The following is a 22,199-nucleotide window of genomic DNA, read 5'->3' on the forward strand; positions in this document are numbered from 1 at the left end:
GAGATAGTCTTTTTGATCTGTCCCTTCAGTAAATGGTCTCCAAATGGTGGCAATTGGAGAACAGGATCTTTCAGCAATATTGTGATTCATGTAGGTCTTGGTGAGGAAATTAGTTGATTCTCTTTGATCTTTTGAATGTGGAGTGTTTTGGTCATGTAATGTGCTTCGTTCATCCTACAATTGCATGAACCCCATAAATCACCAAAAATAGAACATTATAGAAAATAGAGAGAATTTATTGTGTTTTAACTGTTGGCAGACTGGTTGAGGGATGATGTAACTTCTTGGAAGTGATGTCACTGGAATTATTTTACAGGGGTTTTTAAGTGAGGGGTAACAGGGCTGACATGAAATCAGGGACACAGATAAAATGATTTATATTTTATAAAAAATAATGTATACTTATGCCAAAACATTTCTTGACAATAAGACTATACTTAGAACAATATGCAAATGTGATTTTTGTATCATTTTGCATTTAATTAGCAAATTAAAAGTCTGGCTGAAAAAGAACAATTATTGCAAGGGACAGGCCAAAAACCTGACCACGATCAGAATAAATGCAATTTTAATTATTTAAAATAATATTTAATTGAATTAACTTTGGCGTAATATTGATAAAACAATACACAGTATTGGCATGTTTTTAAATCACAAATGTATTTGTTGTTATAGTACTTATATGTCTGATTATTTCTTAGGGACACAAAAGGCACCAATTTTGTGGAATGACCCATTTTGTTGTATTATTGTTTTATTCAAGTTATATTGAGAAAATAACAGTATTGTCTTTCAAAAGAGCAGTTGTATAGTCTTTTCTCATATATTATCATATATTCTATGTTCAGTTTCTAACAGCAAACACTCAGAATAAAGTGAGATGATCTGCTAATGATCTGAATGTCTTGTTGAATGAGTGTTGATAGTCTGAGGATCATCAATATTAACAGAGAAACTGCTGAAAACACTCTTTATTTCATGTCAATAGTTCCTGTTTTCACCTCATTTATTATGCTGATGTCTTCAGATCTGCTGTGAATTGACACTTAAAGCTCATTTCATTGCTGTCAGCAGACTGAGGGGATTTGATGACTACAAATATGTACATTTATTTCTGTATTCATGCTTTTAACTGTTTTTCATACAGTTCTTTACTACTTTTCTAGACATGTGCCATTATTCTAATGAAGAAACAGAATAAAGTTAGAATTAGAAATAAAAAGTTTTGAATTAGCATCAGTTGCTTTATGATAGCTCAAAATACTCTTAAATTGTCATTTTAAATCTTTATACTTTGCCACTATCCTTCAAACCACTAGATTTCATACATTTATCAGCAATACATTTTTAATCATTTAAAATATAATGAAATTTAGTATGGTCTTTTATTCTTTTACATATCTTATTAAGTACAAATCAAAATGCTCCACCCACTTTAGTTATCTATCAGTAAAGCTCCTCCCACAACACTCACATCATCAGTAAAGCTACTCCCACTGCAGTTCATCAATAAATACTGGAATATTCCCATCAGACGAGCACTGAAGCATCAGGAAGAGCTGAAAACTGCAAAGAACATGAGTGATCCAGAACCCTGCAGAATGAAACACACTGAAGATACTGAAGAACAAAGAGGTTGGTGTTTATTCTTCATTCATTCATGATGCTGAACAACATTCATGTTAGAAAGATTCAAGCACTTCTGCACATTTAGACAGTTAAAGTTCTTTTCTAACAAAAGCTCAGTAAAGGGAAGTTTGAGAAACTTTCATACTGATTGTCAACATCAGATCAAACTAAATATTTATTTTACATGTATTTCATATCTGCTTCACTATTTGCAAGAGTGTTTCCAGAATTTAGGCATTTTCAATATAGTTTTCAACACTGTTATTTTTAGGAATAAACTGTAAACACCAAAATGTATGAAGTGAATGAACTTTCCAGAATGGCTGACAGGGTTGTGAGTGTAACTTGAGCAAAATCTCTTCTTACAGTAACTTTGGTAACAGGGTTGATGAATGCAGTCATTCATTTGTGTAAAAACTGAGACAATGGATTGAGATTATTTTCTTGTTTTCCCATCATGCTGTAGAGAGAGCCCATATGATGTCACTTCCTGGGTTCACGTCATGTCAGAAGTAACAGGGTTGAGTGAATCATGTAGGACACTGATAATAACACATTTAAAGTTATTAAACTTTCTACAGACACTGAAACGATCCTGATATGATGTCACACTGTGAATCTCTTTTAAAAACATAAATAAATAATAATCATTCCAAACTTTTAAAACATACAGTCTACTCCACTTTACTGCAAACTTCACTTGATCTTGTGTTTCTGGTGTCCCACATTCACATGTGTATGAATGGAAGTCAGTGGAAGGAGAAGTCTACTGTGAACGGCCCTTAATAATTACACAGTGTTAGGAAAATTAATTAAATATCAATCTAAAAGTTGGTGTCAAAATATGGCTGTTAATATCACATTAGATCATTTAGACACAGTCCTCTCTTATAACAGATCACTAATGTTGACATGCATTTCCTGTAAAGCTGCTTAGAAACGTCATGTATTTAATGTATTTAACATAAATAGTTTTTAAAAAAATCTACAATTTTCACTTGTAATTAAATCTAAGACAGATTTTAAAAGCAATTTAAAATGCAAAAAAGAGGTTAAGTTCATTACAACAATGGTTTGCTCAAAGCATAAATTTAAGCATAAGAAATGTATACCTGACTGAGGTATATTTTTTTTTTAATGTAAAATAAACTTATTTTTATGTTATATTACTTTACTTAAGTAAAAAAAATCATTCCAGCAAGTTCAGGCAGCCGAAACCTAAAATTGTGGTAAAAATTACGTTAAATTAAGTTTCAGCCATTGAGTGCTACAGCCATATATTGGCTATTGATATCTTTGCTGTTTTTATACCATCATATGTCAGCCAAATTACCACAATTTTAGGTTTCGGCTGCCTGAACTTGCTGGAATGATTTATTTTTACTTAAGTAAAGTAATATAACATAAAAATAAGTTTATTTTACATTAAAAAAATATACCTCAGTCAGGTATACATTTCTTATGCTATATTTAAGCTTTAAGAAATTGATGTTATGTATTTCTTATTTTTAAATTGTCTTCTAATTGTCTAATTGTGTAACTGGCATGATACATTTTTACCTGTCAAATAAATGTTACACTTGATTCATTCTGGACTGTGCATCAAAATGATCTGAATGTTTTATAGCAGTTGTCTATTACAGCAAGTCTCAATTTTATGACCTTTCACTTCATATTTCTCTCTTTAAATTATTTTTATGTACTGAAAATTTAAATGACTTTTATTTCAGAGCTGATGGAAGTGAAGGAGGAGAGTGAAGAACTGAGTGAAGTGGAGGAGGAACATCATGTCAAAACTGGAGAAAAACCTTTGAGTCGCTTAAAGACTGAAAACACATTTTTAAAGAAAAGAAGGGTCAAGAAATCTACAACCTGCACTCAGTGTGGAAAGAGTTTCTCAAAGAAACAATATCTTGAGGTTCACATGAGAGTTCATACAGGAGAGAAGCCATTCACATGTGATCAGTGTGGGAAGAGTTTCAAACAAAAAGGACATCTTAAGGAACACATGAAAGTTCACACCGGAGAGAAGCCGTTCACATGTGATCAATGTGGGACGAGTTTCACGGGATCATCAAGACTTAAAGAACACATGAGGATCCACACTAGAGAGAAGCCGCACACATGTGATCAATGTGGGAAGAGTTTCATGCGATCATCACACCTTAAAGAACACATGTGGATCCACACTGGAGTGAGACGGTTCACATGTGATCAATGTGACAAAACATTTTGTGGGGAATCAGCCTTCAAGAAACACCTGAGAGTTCATACAAAGGAGAAGCCACATTCATGTTCTGTGTGTGGAAAGAGTTTTTCACTGCTGTATAATTTACAAGAACATGAGAAAATTCATACTGGTGTGAGAGAGTACATGTGCTTTGAGTGTGAGAAGACTTTTACTACAGCAAACCATTTAAAAGTGCACCAGAGAATTCACACTGGAGAAAAACCTTACAAGTGTTCACACTGTGACAAGAGATTCAGTCAGTTAGCACATCTGAAAACACATGAGAGGATCCACACTGGAGCAAAACCTTACAAGTGTTCACAGTGTGATAAGAGATTCAATCAGTCATCAAATCTGAAAAAGCATGAGAAGATCCATAGCAGAGAGAAGCCACACACGTGTGATCAGTGTGGAAAGAGTTTCTCTTTTAAAAATCAGCTGAAGATACACATGAAGATCCACACAGTGGAGAAACCACATCACCACAGTCTGAAATCATGATAAGTAGTTCATCTTTATGTGCTGAGCAACAGTGTCTCTTCTGTCTAAGGTAGACAAATCTCTCCTCTCCACCTATGGTTGGTGCTGTTGCTCTGTTGAATTATCCAGGTTGTTTATGAGGAGCGGCCCCTGATGTGATTGTGAAGCACTTATGGTGTACAGTAGTACATAGTAAAGTGCTACATCAATATGCGTTCTTGTCTATACTTGTGTTCTTGTGAAACGTCATCAGTTGTTCTTGATCGCCCAGTGAGGAAAGAGTTTCTCTTTTAAAAATCAGCTGAAGATACACATGAAGATCCATGCAGTGGAGAAACCACATCACCACAGTCTGCAGTCACGATAAGTAGTGTAAGGCCCGCCTAATGGGTCCTTGTGATCTTGTGAAACGTCATCAGTTGCTGCCCAAGTTCTGTTCCATTTCAAAGTTCGCATCTACCCAAGTACAGTTCAAATCCCTGGATGTGTTCTTGATCCGCCCCTTTTATCGAGGATGCATTGAGAGGTGACTTGTGCGGACTTGAGACAGCCAGGTATCCCAGAATGCATCTCGCACTAACCAGCAAGCGTCAATAGCAGAGGGGAAAAACTGTGTAATTCAAACATACTACAGTTATTATGTCATATGTAGTTTAAAGAGTTTTTCAGTTAAGAATATACTGGTTTAAAGCTCAAATTTGTGATTTATTGATAAAAGTGGTGCCTATTTGGAGTTTGGATGCTCATGTACCCCACTGAGAACAGCCTAACCTCGGCTAATCCTTCTGACATGTGCCACTGGTTCTGATGTTTCTGTAGTGGTTAAACATGAGACATAATTAATCTTTTGTAATTCTAACAGGTAATGTTTGGACTCATGAATCTATAATTTGTTGAACTAAAAGTTTAATCTCATAACTTTATATAGTTAGGCGTTATATTTTACTGTGTAGCCTACCAGAGCGCTGACTTTGTATGTTTGACTGAATTGTTTGCTTTATTTTTTATTGTAGCTTGTACTTTCATAATGGCTATTTGGCCATAATTGACCATTAAAACTGACATTTAACAAAAAGAGTCAGGGTTGTGTTTTATATTTGTAGTGTTACAAGCTCTCCAAGGATTAAATTAAATTAGAAAGAGAAACAAAACCAAAGAACATGGAGGATTCCCTTTAGTCCTCTGCCCCAGAAATGTGAATGAGCCACTCATTTATATAAAATTTATTTTAATTATGCAGGGAAAATGGAAGCAAACAGTCAGGAGAGGGGCTAGTTGTATATGCGGAGCTGCTGGAACTTGTGGGACGTGTGTCTGTCAGGCTGCAGCTGCCTTGTGGGCGTGTTAAGAAAGGGGCCCAACGTGGACGGCTCGATGAGCGGTTCCTTTCTGTCCGTAGCTCTGCAGCTCCAGTGAGCCTTCCATTGCTTCCTGATCTCCATGTTTGAGATTGGGAGGGCATGGAAAAACCCTAGCCATTCAGATATGAATCTGGGCCCAGACAGACGGAAAAGGGATGATTCGAGATTGAGATGGATGATTGAATATAAATGCCAGTGGCTTTTGTGATCGATCCCCCAGCTGCAAGGGCAAATTACGTCTGCCCTCTCCTCTTCTTTTTCCACCTCCTATATTCACCTTATTCCACCACGTCCATTTTTAATTCTCCGCTCTTCCGCATTTTGTCATCCGACTTCCGCTAAACTGACGCGGCACATTCGGTAGCTAGATCAGTAGTTAAAAGATTGTTTATAGCGAGCTATAACTTTAGAGAAATGACAAATAACGTTAATGCAGTAAATGTTTTAAATTGGGAGCACAGAGAAAACTTCATACAACGATCAGATGGTCTCATATCATCATTGTTAACGGCCGTAACTGGTAGACAATATGAAGAAGAGCCAGAGGAACCATGGGACTGTCAGGAGTTGATAGAGCAGCATGTAGAGGGTGTAGGTGAAGAAGACTGGAATTATTTTAAATCAGTTTTGTTAAACAACATAACTTTGTGATTTGTATTTTAGAAAATGTATAATAAGTTGTGATAAAAACAGTTGTAAGAGTGTTGTTAACAGAAAGCTAGACACCTTTTACTGGCCTTCATGTAGAGATAATGTTTCACCATTTAATTTTAATATGCAATAAACCAAGATAGAATTAATTTGCAAACTTGACATGACTTATTCTATTTAAATCAGAAAACTTAATTCCTTTAAATTGTAAGAGCTCACATTATATGTTTTTATTAAAAAAATACTGACAGCTAACATCTGGCCACATTGTAAAGATTAAAAAAAAAAAACTTCACAACTGATCATATTGTAAACGTTTATAAAAATATCTACATACACTAGTATTTACACTGATTAGTTCAATCAAAACCACAGCACAGAGAAACATACCTACAAATCTACACTTATTCATTCTCTACATCAGAAATTATGTTGCTTAGAAGGTTAAACTGGCAAATTCTATAAATGATCAATTTTAGGGGTGAGGTTAATTGGAGCTGTTGTTAGAAAGGATTTTGAAGATTTTCAGTCATATGACCCACGTACATTGGCGATGCACCTGGTGTTGGTGGTGTCTTCTTTGGAGAGTTGCATGCGTCTCTTGGTGAAGCCTCTGTCTGCAATTACTTCATCGCCTGGACGAAGGTATTCCAGGAACCCTGAATTTGCAGTTATGAATTTATCACAACACCAGGTTTAGAAGCACTAAAACTTTCAGCAAGATCACCCTGCAATAAATTACGACGCAGCTCCATCAGAGTCATCAGGAGCTGATCCCAAGTGTGTAGCTGGAAGTTGTTGGAGTATGTATTGGTAAGGTGTTTGGCGACTGAATGAACAGTGGTTGTTTCTCAGCAGAGTTGTGTACAATGGCGCCGGCTCAACACATTATGTTCTCATATCAGATGTAGGTGCTTCAGATTGAGATGTGATGTTGAAGTGTAGTTGTGATCAGAGACAGATGGATCCTCCTATTGTGTTTCTGCATCACAGTTCAGGGGCATGTGGATGTGATCATCCTCACTGTTGTCCACTGCATCACTGACGCACATCAATGCATCTGTGGAAATAATATAACCATAAACATATTTTTACATTAGTAATTATTCCTCATGAGAATTAATATAAGATTGCACCCATAGTTTAACAGAACAGTGTGAGAGAGAGGTGCATTAAAAACGAGACACAATACAGTATATAACAGTATATATACTAAAACAGTATACACACAATCTCTAACTCTAGTGTTAATACTTAGGTCAGTATCAATATGAGAGATGTAGCTAGCTCGCCTGCTATCATCTGCAATCTCTGTAATTTACAGGAATAATGTAAGTAAGCTATTGTTAGACCATAATGTACCATAATACTACAGTAAGTATGTACCATTGTACTGTCTTACATATGAAATATATAGGTGGCAATTGTAATAATGCAAGATTCATTGTATTTTGTGAACTGCTCGTTACTGATCTTAAATGTATTCATAGAAGGGACTTCACAAATCTAGCATTAGGCTAACATGCACATGGCTAGCTAAGTTAGCTTACCTGAATATGATAACCTGTTCAGCACCTGCCGTGACTTCTTTACCACAACATCGTAGCCGAGACATTTCTCGGGTAAGGGCGTTCATCAGTCTGCTTCCTGTCCATGAAATGGTACGAACACACATAAGGGCGCTAGGGTGAGCACTTCAAGTTTAGCGCCTTCAGCCATTGCCTCAGGTGCTCTCGTCTTAAGGTGGTGGGTGTAAATAAAGTGCACCACAACACTCTGACCGCTTCACATTGTATTCGTAACATCGTTGATGCAACTGATCTCTCTTCTTAATCTAATTGTTATGACAGCCCCTAACTGAGCATATAATACTCATCTACCGTTACAGCTATACCGCTAGCGACTACTAGCTTAGGTCCCTCAACCGGAAGTAAGATGACAAAATGAACGCAATGGCGCCGCCCTTGCTGTCGCGGAAAATAAGGTGAATAGCTAAACACGCTTAGTCTTATTGTTTAGAACTTGTTTTCTTGATTTACTGTGAGTATGTTTTACCATGCCTAGTATGGATCTAGTTGACTGCAGTGTGCAACAAGTGTCTCATAGCAGCTGCCGAGCGAACGCACAGATTAGCATTATAACAAATTTCAACACACAAAAACAGAGCTGCTTTACCTCACATACGCTTGACTTGAAGAAGAAGCAGAAGCAGCGACTGCGGCATAATAAAAGCTGCTCTCAATACGTTTGCCACGCTTGTCTCTCATTAGCAATCACTGCATGATTTTATATAGCATACATTTTTAAGTGAATAGAATAGAAATGTTCTAATGTTCTAAACATTAATGTTGTGCAACAAATATATTTTATTTTACTGACTTACAGAGCTTTAATAATAAAGTTGTGGATAAAGCACCACTTTCTCAAAAAAAAATAAAACATTGAACATTTGAAAATTGTTCCAAATAGTAGTTTAGTTTATATTACATCTTTAATCAGCACCATAAACTAGTGATTTTGACTAAATTTGCCCCTAACAGAAAGGCTTGTAATAGAAGTCAAATGGTGTAACCGGTTACACCATTTGACATTTCAATTTAAAATCAAATTTGACAGGTATTATCATGGACACCTATGTAAGCACTTGGCCTTGGTGGAAATATTTCAAATGTAATTTTTAAAGTTAATACACATTTTTATAATAATGATGAATTATCAATGTATTTATAGGGTCATACCATTTGACATGTATACCTAAGAATACCTAACCATACCCTAAAAATGTCAAATTATCTCATATTTGAAAGACCATTACTAACCTTTGCATGCAGCATTTAGTGTCACCAGGGCCCCTTCTTTGTGATATAATTTCCTGTCACATGGTTTTCTTGCACAGTATTAACAAAATGGCTCCTTGAATGGTGGTTGCACCACCTTGACACTTCAGGAATTTGACTTGACTCCTATAATTCCCCAAATTATTTATAATATTCAGAACAATTCTATAAAGTGTTAAATTAATTTTTATTCACTATTAATTGTTCTAATGTAAGATTATGCCAGACTAGCAGATATGGTGTTTTATTGAGAATTTCACATTTTTTAAACAAGATCAATTATTTGGTACAAAGTGTTTACGGTTACACCACATTGACATTTTTGCTATCAATCCCCAAATATTCTTCTAAATTGATTAAAACCAGAAATTTCAGACTTGGTCCTCAAAAAAGAGAATGTATGCAAGTAATTTGCTAATTTATTTAGCAGTTTTTACCCTTTTAAACGTATTAAACAATAAGGATGCAAAAAAATGAGCGTCACGTCATTGACCCAAATACACCTAATTTATTTATTTTTGTAGTCTGTCTCATCTTTTTAAACACTCCAAACCTCTCACACAGTTTAATCTGACCCCATTTTAATCAATGTAAAATCGATAGGGCCGATCGTTACAACCTTTCCATTTCAGATCAGTGTCATCCTTACAGATCTGGAAAATAAGTCAGAAAGAAGTACAGCAGAGTTTGTGAACAATGTGGTCATGTTCTGTTGCCTTCTTGAGGGTGAGAGAAGTGCACAGAATACTTATGAATCTTGAATATGAAAAATATACATAATGTAAACAATTATTTTTTGGGGAAAGGCTGAGGAGAATGTTGTTAATGCTAGCATGTGCACAGTTGGACATGGCTAATTATTGAGGTAACTTTTAAATATGTCTGTAAAATATCAGACTGACAACTTTTTCAGTACAAAATCTTTTTATATTTTAGAACAAAATAATAAATGAATATAAATGATCTCAAATGAAAATAAAATAAACAACTAAATACAAAACACTACTATTAATACTAAACTATCTAAACTACTAAATTACTACTAAAATGTAAACAATTTTAACTACTAAATTACTATTACTAAAAGGAAAAATGATCTGAACTGCTAAACTATTACTATTAAAAAAAGTAAACAAAATATAAACAATCTAACTATTTCTAAAAAAATGTAAACTAATTGAACAATGAAACAATGAAAAATGAAGTAACTATTCAGATTTTAATCATCATCATAAACAAAATTGATCTCCATAACACATTTATGGATGTGTTTGATTCTTAGGTGGACTGGAAGTTTCTCAATGAGATCGTCCACACTTCCATGGTACATTGTCATGGGAATGTTAAACTCATCAAAGTCACTGCACAGAAGTGTCAGACTTCCATACTGACTGGATACTCAGATGACTTCAGTGAGGCGCGTGACTTCCTCCCTTTCGGCAATATGGATTTTAACAAAATTTACGCTTAAGTTTACATATCCTAAAAAGCACAGTGAATGTATGAACTTCTAGATATCTGTGACACAATATAACACAAACCTGACTCCTTGTAAATTATTATTTCCAAAGAAAGATATGAAGAGTTCAGATGCAAAACCCTCTAAATCCATCAGACTTCTTTTCTTTAAAATGAGCATTTTTTTACCAGGCTTTTACAATCAAGTTCAGGAATTTCATTTTAAAGGTAATGATAAGGTTATTAGCTAGTGAATAAAATAACCTTTTTTCAAAAATGTCACTCTAGACAATTTATTGGTTTTTAACAAGTTAGATTTTCTTTTGCGTCAAAATCAGCTAAATCCACTTGTGCTTTTTTTGCAAAAACATCTACATCCACCTATTTGGGACAAGACATGGTAAATAGTTGAAAAATCACTAAAGATGCAACTAAAAACCCTGAAAAAGATGAGAGCACTTATCACTTAAAAACTAAACAGTAGACAAACCTCTTTACACAGGGATCTAACACGTCTCTTCTATTCAGCCTCCACTTTTTGCCTCCTCCGTTTATATGGCACAGCTTCCATATGAGACAGAAGAATAGCATCTTGTTTGACTTTGTCTTTGGTGAAATAGAGCTGTTGTTTGATGTATAATAAATCTGATTCCTTCAAAGTAACGGCACTGCACGAAGAACTGTTATGAGTGCATGATACAATTGCGACCAAGCCATTTCCACTGTAGGCTATTTTGCCTTATGACAGGCGGAGTTCTGAGGTAAATAACGTTTTCTTCTGCCATTCAATATTAGTAGGACAGGCTGATCCATTTCATCGTACTCCATCTTTAATTTTAAAAATCTCAATCTGAATCTGACTCTAAAAAAATCTCCTCAGCGCGCCGCTATATTGAAACCGCTCGGAATCATATGATTCGATTCGCGCCTTCAAAATGTGTTATAATGTTAAATGTGTCACGGATCCCTTGTCTCCCGGACTCCAAATCCCATGATCCTCTTGTCTCCTCACCTGCACTCACTTCCCTCGTCTTCTCCTCCTCATCACGGATTGCGCACCTGTTCCTGATTGTCCGTACACCCTTTATAATGACTCACTCCCTCCACTCCTTGTCTGTCCTAAATGTTATATGGAAGTGTTTGATTGTTGTCTCCTCGTTGTGTCAATAAAAACCCATCGATTGTGGAAATCCGTAAACGCCTCATCTCTACAACAGCAAACCGTAACAGAAGGACAGACCGATACCGCTGGATCTCCACAAGAGAAGATGGGTATCTACCTGATCCCCGAGTGTCCAGAATCTCTCAGGGCGGTCGAAAGACTATGCCTTTTGCGGCAGAGTGGCAGGCCGTTGGAGAGGTATGTGGAGGAGTTTTTGGAGGTTTCTTATTTGGTGAGCTGGACTGATGCCTGCCTTAATGCTGTTTTTCTGATGGGACTGGACAAGGACGTTATTCGTTTAGCGAACCAGCCTGTAGTTTCTCCTTGTCGATTCCCTGAATGTTGAACGTGCCCTGCACACCGCTTCAACGCTCCTGCCCACTCCTGGCCGCCTTCCGCTGCAGCCGCCGCCGCCGAGCCCTCAGCTGCAATCCGCTCCTACGTGCCGTAAGCGAGCCCTCCGCTCCTGCCTCAGCCGCCGAGCCCTCCGCTCCTGCCTCAGCCGCCGAGCCCTCCGCTCCTGCCTCAGCCGCCGAGCCCTCCGCTCCTGCCTCAGCCGCCGAGCCCTCCGCTCCTGCCTCAGCCGCCGAGCCCTCCGCTCCTCTCATTCAGCCGCCGAGCCCTCCGCTCCTGCCTCAGCCGCCGAGAGCCGTCCCTGCCTCAGCCGCCGAGCCAGCCGTCCCAATCACCGCAGCAGAATCAGCCATTCCACGCGCCGCCAAGCCAGCTCCATGCTCCTCCACCCACATATCCATGATATTTCTGGGACTCCTCGCAACTATCCTAAACCTCCCCAAGTATTTTTTTGGGGGGGCCAAGTACCCGTGGGTGGGGGACATGTGGTGGAGACACATGTGGGTGGGTCTTTGCCATGGCTGCCCACTGCACCTGACCCGCCGTGGTGCCCACTGCACCTACCCGCCGTGGCTGCCCACTGCACCTGACCCGCCGTGGCTGCCCACTGCACCTGACCCGCCGTGGCTGCCCACTGCACCTGACCCGCCGTGGCTCATGGACCCGCCCCGGAGACCTCCACTCCTACCCATGCCTCTCCCTGCACCGGCATGAGGTCTCCAGGGCGCCCACCCCCCCTCCCCGGTGTTTCTCCTACGGCGCGAGGACGCGCCTACCGGGAGGGGGAGGTACTGTCACGGATCCCTTGTCTCCCGGACTCCAAATCCCATGATCCTCTTGTCTCCTCACCTGCACTCACTTCCCTCGTCTTCTCCTCCTCATCATGGATTGCCTGCACCTGTTCCTGATTGTCCAGTACACCCTTTATAATGGACTCACTCCCTCCACTCCTTGTCTGTCCTAAATGTTATATGGAAGTGTTTGATTGTTGTCTCCTCGTTGTGTCAATAAAAACCCATCGATTGTGGAAATCCGTAAACGCCTCATCTCTACAACAGCAAACCGTAACAAAATGCTGGCATAAATTCAATATTGTGCATCCCTAGTTCTGGAGAAGAGGCTAATGTGTTTCATTATATTTGTGTACCTTCACAGTGGTGTATGTGGAGGAATTCAGTTTTCCTCTCCCACCGTCACAGATGTAGGCTTTTAGGTGAGTGAGCTCCACATCGTCTCCGAGGTAGAGCTCTCTCATGGCTTTGTCCCGCCAGAGAGAAACATCCAGGATATTATCCTGCCACATTGGAAGGAGAGGTCCAGGATGGGGACCTTGGTTACCTGAACCTCTGCCATCCTCACAGTTTGTATCTGGAGAATAATAGTTTAAAATAAGTCATTCAGGTCAAATCACCCTCACTCAAATCTATGGTCTAGATTAGAGTTGTGCAAGTAATATGCTTATGGTTGAACTGTTTATTTTTACTAACTTAAAGGATTAGTCCACTTTCAAATAAAATGTTCCTGATAATTGACTCACCCTCATGTTAGGTCGCACCCTCTCTCTCAAATATGTGTCCCTCAGACTCTTCCACGTTTTTCTGCACAGAGCCTCTGAATAAACACATTACCTCGTCAGTTGGAAACTAATAATGGAAATTTAGCTCGTTTATGCCGGCCGGCTTTTGCTAGCTTACAGGTGGGCTAGTATCAACGGCTAAAATCATGCAAAGCGTTTTACAACTTACCAGATTGTCTGTTTTCCGCTTATCCTCTTCCAGGCAAGGTCCTTTTTATTCCTGTCTCGATAAAAATATGATGATACATCATACATTTCAGGGTGGCCACACACAGCGACTATCAGTTTGTCCTCCATCTTTGTTCTGGTCTCCACCGCTGATCACATCATAAACACGTAACTATCAAAGAAGAGTCCCTGATGGGTTAACGTGCCGCGAATATTCGCCAAAGTTCAGATTTTTCGTCTAGGGCGTCAGACACGTGAATGCTCAATTCACGCCATTCTCGCGTCAACAGTCGATTCGCGCCGCAGGAAGTCTAGACACGCGTTTACATTGATTTAACATGTAAATCAGACGCCCCAGATGCGTTTCATTGTGAACGCAGCATTAGGAGAACCTCATTGTTTTTACTTATTGGAAATATTAGCTAAAAGGCATAGTAGCTAAAAGTGAAAGATACTTGTGTAAGATTCTTCTTGCATCTTGTAAAAAACTATAACTAGGAATTGGCTTAAAGATGCTACTTTGAATGTAAACAATGGTTTGGAATTATTGAAGAAACGTGTATATATGTATGTATTTTTATGTATATGGGCGTGCATGTATATGATCATTGATATCTAGGAATAAGCACTGATACGTATGTATAAGTATACAGCTGTGAAACATACATTTGCTGTTCATATGTATATTTTCTTTCCTCCCTCTCTGTTAATATTGCTTTTTGTTTTTTCATTGTTATCCTTGTAATTAAAATAAATAAAAAAAGGCACAGGACTCATCACCTTTAGAAATGAACTGTTTGTTATATAACCCTTATTGAACTGTCACATTATGAAAACGTTCAATAGCCATTTTTGTAACACAGATGTTCTCTCCTTTACAGGAGAGAAAAAGTCTGCAGACTTGTTTGTAAGTCTAGAGCTACTTTGTAATTTGTTAAAAAGTTTCCTCACATTCTCACCCTTTTTTGGAGAGGATCCTCCATCTGAGAAATCTTCTCACTATCTGTGTGGCAACATGTGTAGAACCATTGAAAAACCTAAGCAGAGTCCCATTAAATGACTCAAATGGGAAAGTCCAGGTTGCTCACAATGGTCCCCAGTTGCGCACACTTGTTGTCAAATGAATCAAATGAACCCCCCTTTGTATTAATAACACATTATTTAATGACCCTTTTTTTGATTTCTTGTATTTAAATTTGATCAAAATCTTTGTTAAAAGTCCGTGCCCTGACATAGACTACGTTACCCATAATGCATGTGTTCATAGGCGCTTTCACTTTCGTGTGGTCCAGGGCCATGAGAGCAGTATTCACGGTGCAGAGAATTGCCATTCTTTGTTAATCCTACGCTAGTCTTGTGTGTAGAAGTGCTGTGTGCGTTCTTAAGATGTAAGTACAGCTTTGCATGAAAGACGCGTTTATTGCAGTTATTTATTTATTTATTGCAGAGTTGTGGCGACGTTGTTATAATTGTGTTATTCCCTACTGCTATACTGCTGATGTCGCTACGGTGTTCCACATGTGCTCCTAAAGTAGCTATTTACTGTATATACTTTAGTTATTGCCTTGCTAATAACTGCAAATATTATATTTAATGTATAGTTCGCCTGTTTTGGCACTTTTCACCATTTGGAGATTTATGGCATTCATGTAAGTTCATTTATAGTGTTAGAGCTCCCTCTAGTGGATTTCGGTTGTACTGCGGGTTATTTCTTTATGCATCTGTAGGTAACCATAGCCTACATTTACTAATATACATTTTATTGTATTTTTTGTTTCAGATAACCACACTCAAACACACACACAAAACACCTATTCTGTCATATCGATACCTGTAAACCCTCATCATCTCCATGTACCTGACTCCTTCTCAATAAACTCTCAAACTGGAGCATTGGATTTGCCTATTCCTTCTGACCGAGGAAGACTCAGTTGACAAGCAATCCATAATCAGCCGCAGACGCACACGGTCTCTTACAATCTTTATACCACTTCTTTTGACCCTAATGCTTCATCTTAGTTTTTTCATAAAATTCGATCCTGATTCCTAAATTGAATGACCACAACAGAGAACTTTGTGAGGAACCCTTTAATATAGATGATCTTTATAATATAGTAAAAAGAATGCCAAATAACAAATCCCCAGGGCCGGACGGGTTACCCTTTGAATTTTTTTAAGTATTTTGGGACTTTATTAAGCATATTCTTTACAAAGCTTATTGAGTGTGCAATAAAAGGTGAATTGGCAGAATCAATGAAACAAGGCCTCATCTCTCTTATTCCCAAGCCTCATAAGGATAACACATTTTTAGATAATTGGCACCCGATCACCCTTTTGAATTCTGATTATAGGTTACTGGCTTCTGTATATGCTGAAAAGCTCAAACCTTGTTTACAGACATAATTTCTAACACTCAGTCTGGCTTTTTAAAAGGAAGGCATATCTCTAGTATTAGATTAATCATAGATTATTCTGAACTTATAAACAAAGAGGCGTTAATTTGGTTTATCGACTTCTATAAAGCTTTTGATACAGTTGAGCATTCCTTTATTTTTGAAGCCCTTTCTAAGTTTGGTTTTGGTAGATCCTTTATTAAAATGATTCTTACTCTTTACAGAGGAATTAATAGTTGTGTCTCCTTACCTTCCGGCACTTCCCCCAGATTTTCTGTGGATCGAGGTATTGGCCAGGGATGCCCCATCTCTCCTTTTCTTTTTCTGTTGGCTGCCGAGCTACTAAGCTTGCATATAAAACACTCAAATATTGAAGGCATAAATATTGGAGAGAATTCTTTAATAATTATTCAGTTAGCAGTTAGTCTTTTTCTTAAAAATGAATCACAAGTCTATGCTGCCATAAGTAATTTTAATCTTTGTATGTACATGATTCAGATCAAGTTTCTGTTGATGGCATTACAGTTAAACGGCGTGTAAAATATCGTGGGGTCGATATTTTCAGATCAGGTTCAGAACGTCTTCATTACAATTTTCAGCCAAGGTTAGATAAAACTAAAAAAATACTATGTTGCTGGCTGCAGAGAGACGGGAGAGTCCTGCTGACTAAGGCTGAGGGAATATCACGCCTAGTTTAACCTGCTCTTTCCCTACATATTGATATTGATAATAAAACTATTAAATCTATTGACTCTCTGTTGTTCTGTTTTATTTGAACAAATAAAATGGAATGTGTTCAAAGAAAATCCTTGGTAAGAAGTTACTAGGAGGGAAACACTTTAGATTTGGTCTTAATGCTTTAGATTTACAAACTATCATCCAGATACTCAAAATTAACTGGATTAAGAGTTGTGTTTCTAATAATGGATTACCCTGGTTTTGGATCCCTAACCTAATCCTCAAACACGGTGGTGGTGTTAGATTCTTACTACCTTGTAATATTAAGTTCAGCAAATTACCTATCAAACTGTTGAATTTCCACAAACAAGCTCTAGATTCCTGGAAGATGCTTTCAAACATAATCTTTCCCCACACACGTGTATTATGTGGAATAATGAAAATGTAACAAATCCCTTTTTTAAAGGAATGGGTGAGTCAAAATATATTTGTTTCTGATTTGTTTAGTGCTCAAGGAGATCTTCTCTCTTTTTCTCTTTTTGTGTCTTTGAAAGGTGCTACAATTTCATTAAGAGACTTCAATAAGGTGATTAAAGTATTCCTGGCAAACTTTGATTAAAGATTTGTTTAAACAATCATATTCCTTCACTTGCAATCAATGGTGTTCATGTATTAGAGAAAAAATGCAATAACTTCTTTATTAGAAATGTTTTTTTTTCTTCAATAACCTTCCCTAAAGCACAATCTACATGGACTATCTGTTATCTGAACTCTGATTTAAATAATTTATGGACTTTTACTCACAAACTTTTAATCCCTAGTAAAATTAAAGAACTCCATTTTAAAATTGCTCTTAGGTATTACCCTTGTAGTTTATTTTTGAGCAGGTTTTCAGAGAATGTGTCTTCATTATGTTCCTTTTGCAATCCTGAAGAAGAATCAACTCTACATTTGTATTATCAGTGCTCATTCTCTAAGTCCTTTTGGTCAGAAGTTACCATGTTAGTTTTCTTCTGCTGTAACAAACTGGTACAAATGACTGAATCTATCATTTTCTTATCTGATTTTCATTCTAAGGATGTTATACTTGATTACGCTGTTTTACTACTTTGTCTTGTGGGTAAATTTCATCTTCACAAAGCCAGAATTATCCACTGTAAACCCAATTTTAGTTTTTACTTAATTTAAGAAAATGTCAAAACATTAACAAATCAAAGGTGTCAGACATGTTTAACATCATTGAATCTGTTGTAAAGAACCTTTAAATTTATAATTTAATTTACATGGACGAAATGTAATACTGTGTTGATTTAATTATTATAATCTTTTGTGATGTCCGTATGCCCCCTATTTTATTGCATTTTTTCTATATGTATATTTAATGTACAATTTAGAAAGAAAATTGTGTTTCAATTTAGATGGACACATGAATGAACTCGTACAACCTTTTTAACATGTTTGTTTGTATCTTATTTGTCCCTTTTTATTTTAATACAAATATTATCTGGTAAAACAGTTAGATTGCAGACTTTTATTTTGGAGTGACGACATGACGTCATAAGACTGCGCTGAGCTCCTGCATCTGCTGTGATTCTGCTGAAGAAAGGTTTGTTTTAAGAATTTAATCTGTTTAAATTGATAGAAACAGTTCAATGAATTATATATTTGTTTTTTAATAAGCGATGTGAAATGAGTTAATTTACTATTTAATGTATTTATTTATCTAACTGTGTGTCATAAGGGTGACATTTATACTCGTGTATGATTAACAAGATAGCATGGTTGATCATTTATTTTAATTGTCACCCTGTGCTCTGTTCCGTTGCTCCGGTGTGTGTGTGTGTGAGATCCCATATGAACAAGCTCTCGCGAGATTTCGCGGCGCCCGCGCGGCCTACACATCACGTGATCATAACACGGAACTTTAAAAGGTAGCCGGCTTACCGGCGTCTGGAGCGTTTTTTTGCTGGTTGTATTGTGGGTCATGAATTTTTCTAAATTGTATAATACACTTGGGTGATTGAAACAAATTTTTGTCTGTCTTTTTTCCATATTTTTTCCTGAGGAACGAGCGGTTCCCTCAATTTAGTGTACGCTCTAGTCGGAGTGTTACAACTGTAATGAAGGATATTTGTGTCAGTAAACCTGCGTCTCATTTCTCTCTCTCTATATATATCATAAATCAGTTTATCATGAACACGAGTTCAGTCTCTGGGAGTAATGATGGAGAAATTGAACTTTTCAACTCCGAGTCAATTGAATCAAACACTTTGAGAAATGATTCAGTGAATCACGACACGTGCTGCTCAAACAGTGAACATGAACGAGAACAACAAACACTAACAAACTGCTCATGTTTTCATCAAAGTGTAATCATTTAATTATCTATATTTCACTAAATACTAAAATGTAGATCATAAATGCCTAAATATGAAGTGTTTATTAATATGCAGCGTTAGTTTTGAGTGTTTTTAACAGGTCATTAGACCATTAACTCTGTTATTCTCTTCTTACAGATGGAGTTTATTAAAGAGGAGACTGAAGATATTAAGATAATTAAAGATGAGACTGAAGACATGAAGATTGAAGATATTGAGGAACAAACAGGTTGGTTTTATTCTCACCGTTTTATTGATCCTAAAATGTCCAGCTCTTTTGTGCAACATTAAACCCAATATCTACTTCTGAATAGAGAACAATGAAAAAATAAATACAATCTTTGAGCATCTTAATGCTGAAAAGTGCTTTACTTAAGTTAAACATACCTGAACATAAATAGCAGTAATTGAACATTAAATCAGGCAAAAAAATCTTTTATAAAGAACCATTTAATGTGTGAGTCAGCAGGGCAAGTGTGTAAAACATTTTGAACAGAGTGAACTGATAATATCTGATGAAACCAGTGAAAATATTCACCTTGTCATTTGTGGTACAGGTGTAGTTTGGAAATCAATAAGCACTGGCAGATGAAATGGTGTGAAAATTACATGTTGAGACAAAATGATCATGGTTGTCGTTTACATGTTTTTGTTAATGTTCTGTAAAAGTTCTGATACAAACTGAAATAAGTTCAAAAGGTCTTTATTAAACTAACAAATTAAATCAGCAGCACTGGATTTGTGTAAATAAACATTAAAGGGATAGTTGACCCAAAAATGAAAATTCTGCTGTCGTCCCAAACCCGTATGAGTTTCTTACTTCTGCTGAACACAAAAGAAGATATTTTGAAGAATCTTGACCAAACATTGACTTCCTCAGTAGAAGAAAAGTACTGGAGGTCAATGGGAACCGTCAGCTGTCTCATTGACAGTTAATTAAATTAATTAGTCAATTAATTGACAGTGCCACCTACTGGTCAAACACAAACAGCAATTTAATTGGATACTTTATTTTGAGATCACATGGATACATTGTAATCACTCAAAGAAGATCTAAATAATTTTAAAGGATTAGTTCACTTCAGAATTAAATTTTCCTGATAATTTTAACTACATTTATTTACTATAGAGCTAGGGTTGAGGTTTGGTTTAATTTTGTAATTAAGCATTATTAACTTATTACTATAGTGTTTAGTTACATCACTTTAAAATACAGTGTTACCATTAAATCTTAGAACAATGGTTTGCTTTAATGATCTTTCAACCACTTTGCATTGGTAGGCATAAGCCACAAATTGCTACAACATCCACAACATAGAGGGGTTTGCAATATAGTTGTGGTCTTATTTACAACATGACATCGTGCAGCCGCCGTTCCTGCGTCTGGGATGAGCGGCTTTATTCTGGTTTAGTGGACAAATGTTGAAAAGGAATATTCTTATGTATTACTAAAAACTCCACAGGTTTTGAAGAGAAGGCAGAGTGGTACATTTAGCTTATCCACTTGCATTGAAGTCTGTGAGCACAGGAATGTTTAATATGAGTCTCTTCATAGGTGTGATTGGCAAAGGACAAAAAAGCAGGAAACTACGGTGCACTTACCATGGGGGCGGGGCTTTGTAATGGGGGAGGGGCTTATGGAGGGGCGTGGCTTGCTTTTGTACTTTTTTTATGATAAAGTTATGTAAAATAACTGCTCAGTGCTGCAAAACGCACAACTCTACTAATGCTAACTTAATTCTATATAAACTATAAGGGTGTGACGAGACAGGTATCTCACGAGACGAGACTCGAGATTGAGTTCACGAGACGAGACAAGATGGCGAAATACACAACTAGAAAAAATAGTCTGCAGGTGTATTTGAAATGTTTTAACTAATCATCTTGTATTGAATGTCATTTCAGTTCTACTTTCTGAGTATGAATTATCATATGCGGTAAAAGACAACAATACTCAAGCACTGTAAAAGGTTTTGCCACAAACTCAACTGACTGACTTCTCTTCTGTATGATTTCAGTCTCTTCAGACCTTACTGTACATGATTTATGAGCTTCTACAACTTTTGACCTCCTAACTGAACTCCTTTCCACAAACTGATCATAGAAATAAAAACAGTATAAATAAAAATGGTAACACTTTACAATAAGGTCTCATTTATTTATTAACCAACATCAACTAACAATGAGCAATATCTTTGCTACAGTATTTATTAATCTAACATGTTAATGTTAGTTAATAAAAATAGTCATTCATTGTTAGTTCATGATAGTTCACAGTGCATTAACTAATGTTAACAAATGAAACCTTACTGTTTGTGCTTAATAAGATTAAGAGAAAACTGTTATTCATTTTTATGGTAACACTTTACAANTGAGCGGCCACGGCCTCGTCTAGCAGCGGCAACTGCTCGTAGCCCTTCTCCTGTGAGTCGTCAACCGAGTGAGAGCTGAGAGCCGCGGGTGAAGAGGTGCGAAGGCGGGCGGAGTAGGGAGCGTGCCACGACTTCGTCAGCTCCGCGTGTACCTCAGGGAAGAAGGGCACAGATCGCTGGCAAGGGGTCTGGCGGGGCCCCGGCAGAAACCACTCATCTAGCCTACTGCGCGTCGGCTCTTCAGGTGTAGCCCATTCCAGGTCGAGCTCCTCGTCGGCCTTGGAGAGGACGCGGAGTAATTCGGCGTCCGTTCCTGGCCTGGAGTCAGTGGGCTCCAGTGACGGTAGGGGGGCGGGCTCCTCCTCGCCGGCCCACTCCTCCGGTTCAGATGCAGTGAGCGACATGGAGTCGTCGAGCTGCTCATCCTCCGAGCCGCCAAAGGAGACGAGGTCACTCGCTTCCGCTGAGGGAC

General features: G+C 37.5%; 1 protein-coding gene across 1 annotated transcript; it reads left to right on the forward strand.

Moving 5' to 3' along the window:
* Positions 1–3,512: 3,512 nt before the first annotated feature.
* LOC125246041 (gastrula zinc finger protein XlCGF52.1-like) lies at positions 3,513–7,452 on the forward strand. The gene has a single exon (XM_048156892.1). The coding sequence runs from the start codon at positions 3,554–3,556 to the stop codon at positions 4,358–4,360; it is 807 nt and encodes a 268-aa protein (XP_048012849.1). The 5' UTR covers positions 3,513–3,553; the 3' UTR covers positions 4,361–7,452.
* Positions 7,453–22,199: the final 14,747 nt, after the last annotated feature.

The sequence above is a fragment of the Megalobrama amblycephala genome, linkage group LG14 (assembly GCF_018812025.1).
Source record: "Megalobrama amblycephala isolate DHTTF-2021 linkage group LG14, ASM1881202v1, whole genome shotgun sequence".
NCBI lineage: Eukaryota > Metazoa > Chordata > Actinopteri > Cypriniformes > Xenocyprididae > Megalobrama > Megalobrama amblycephala.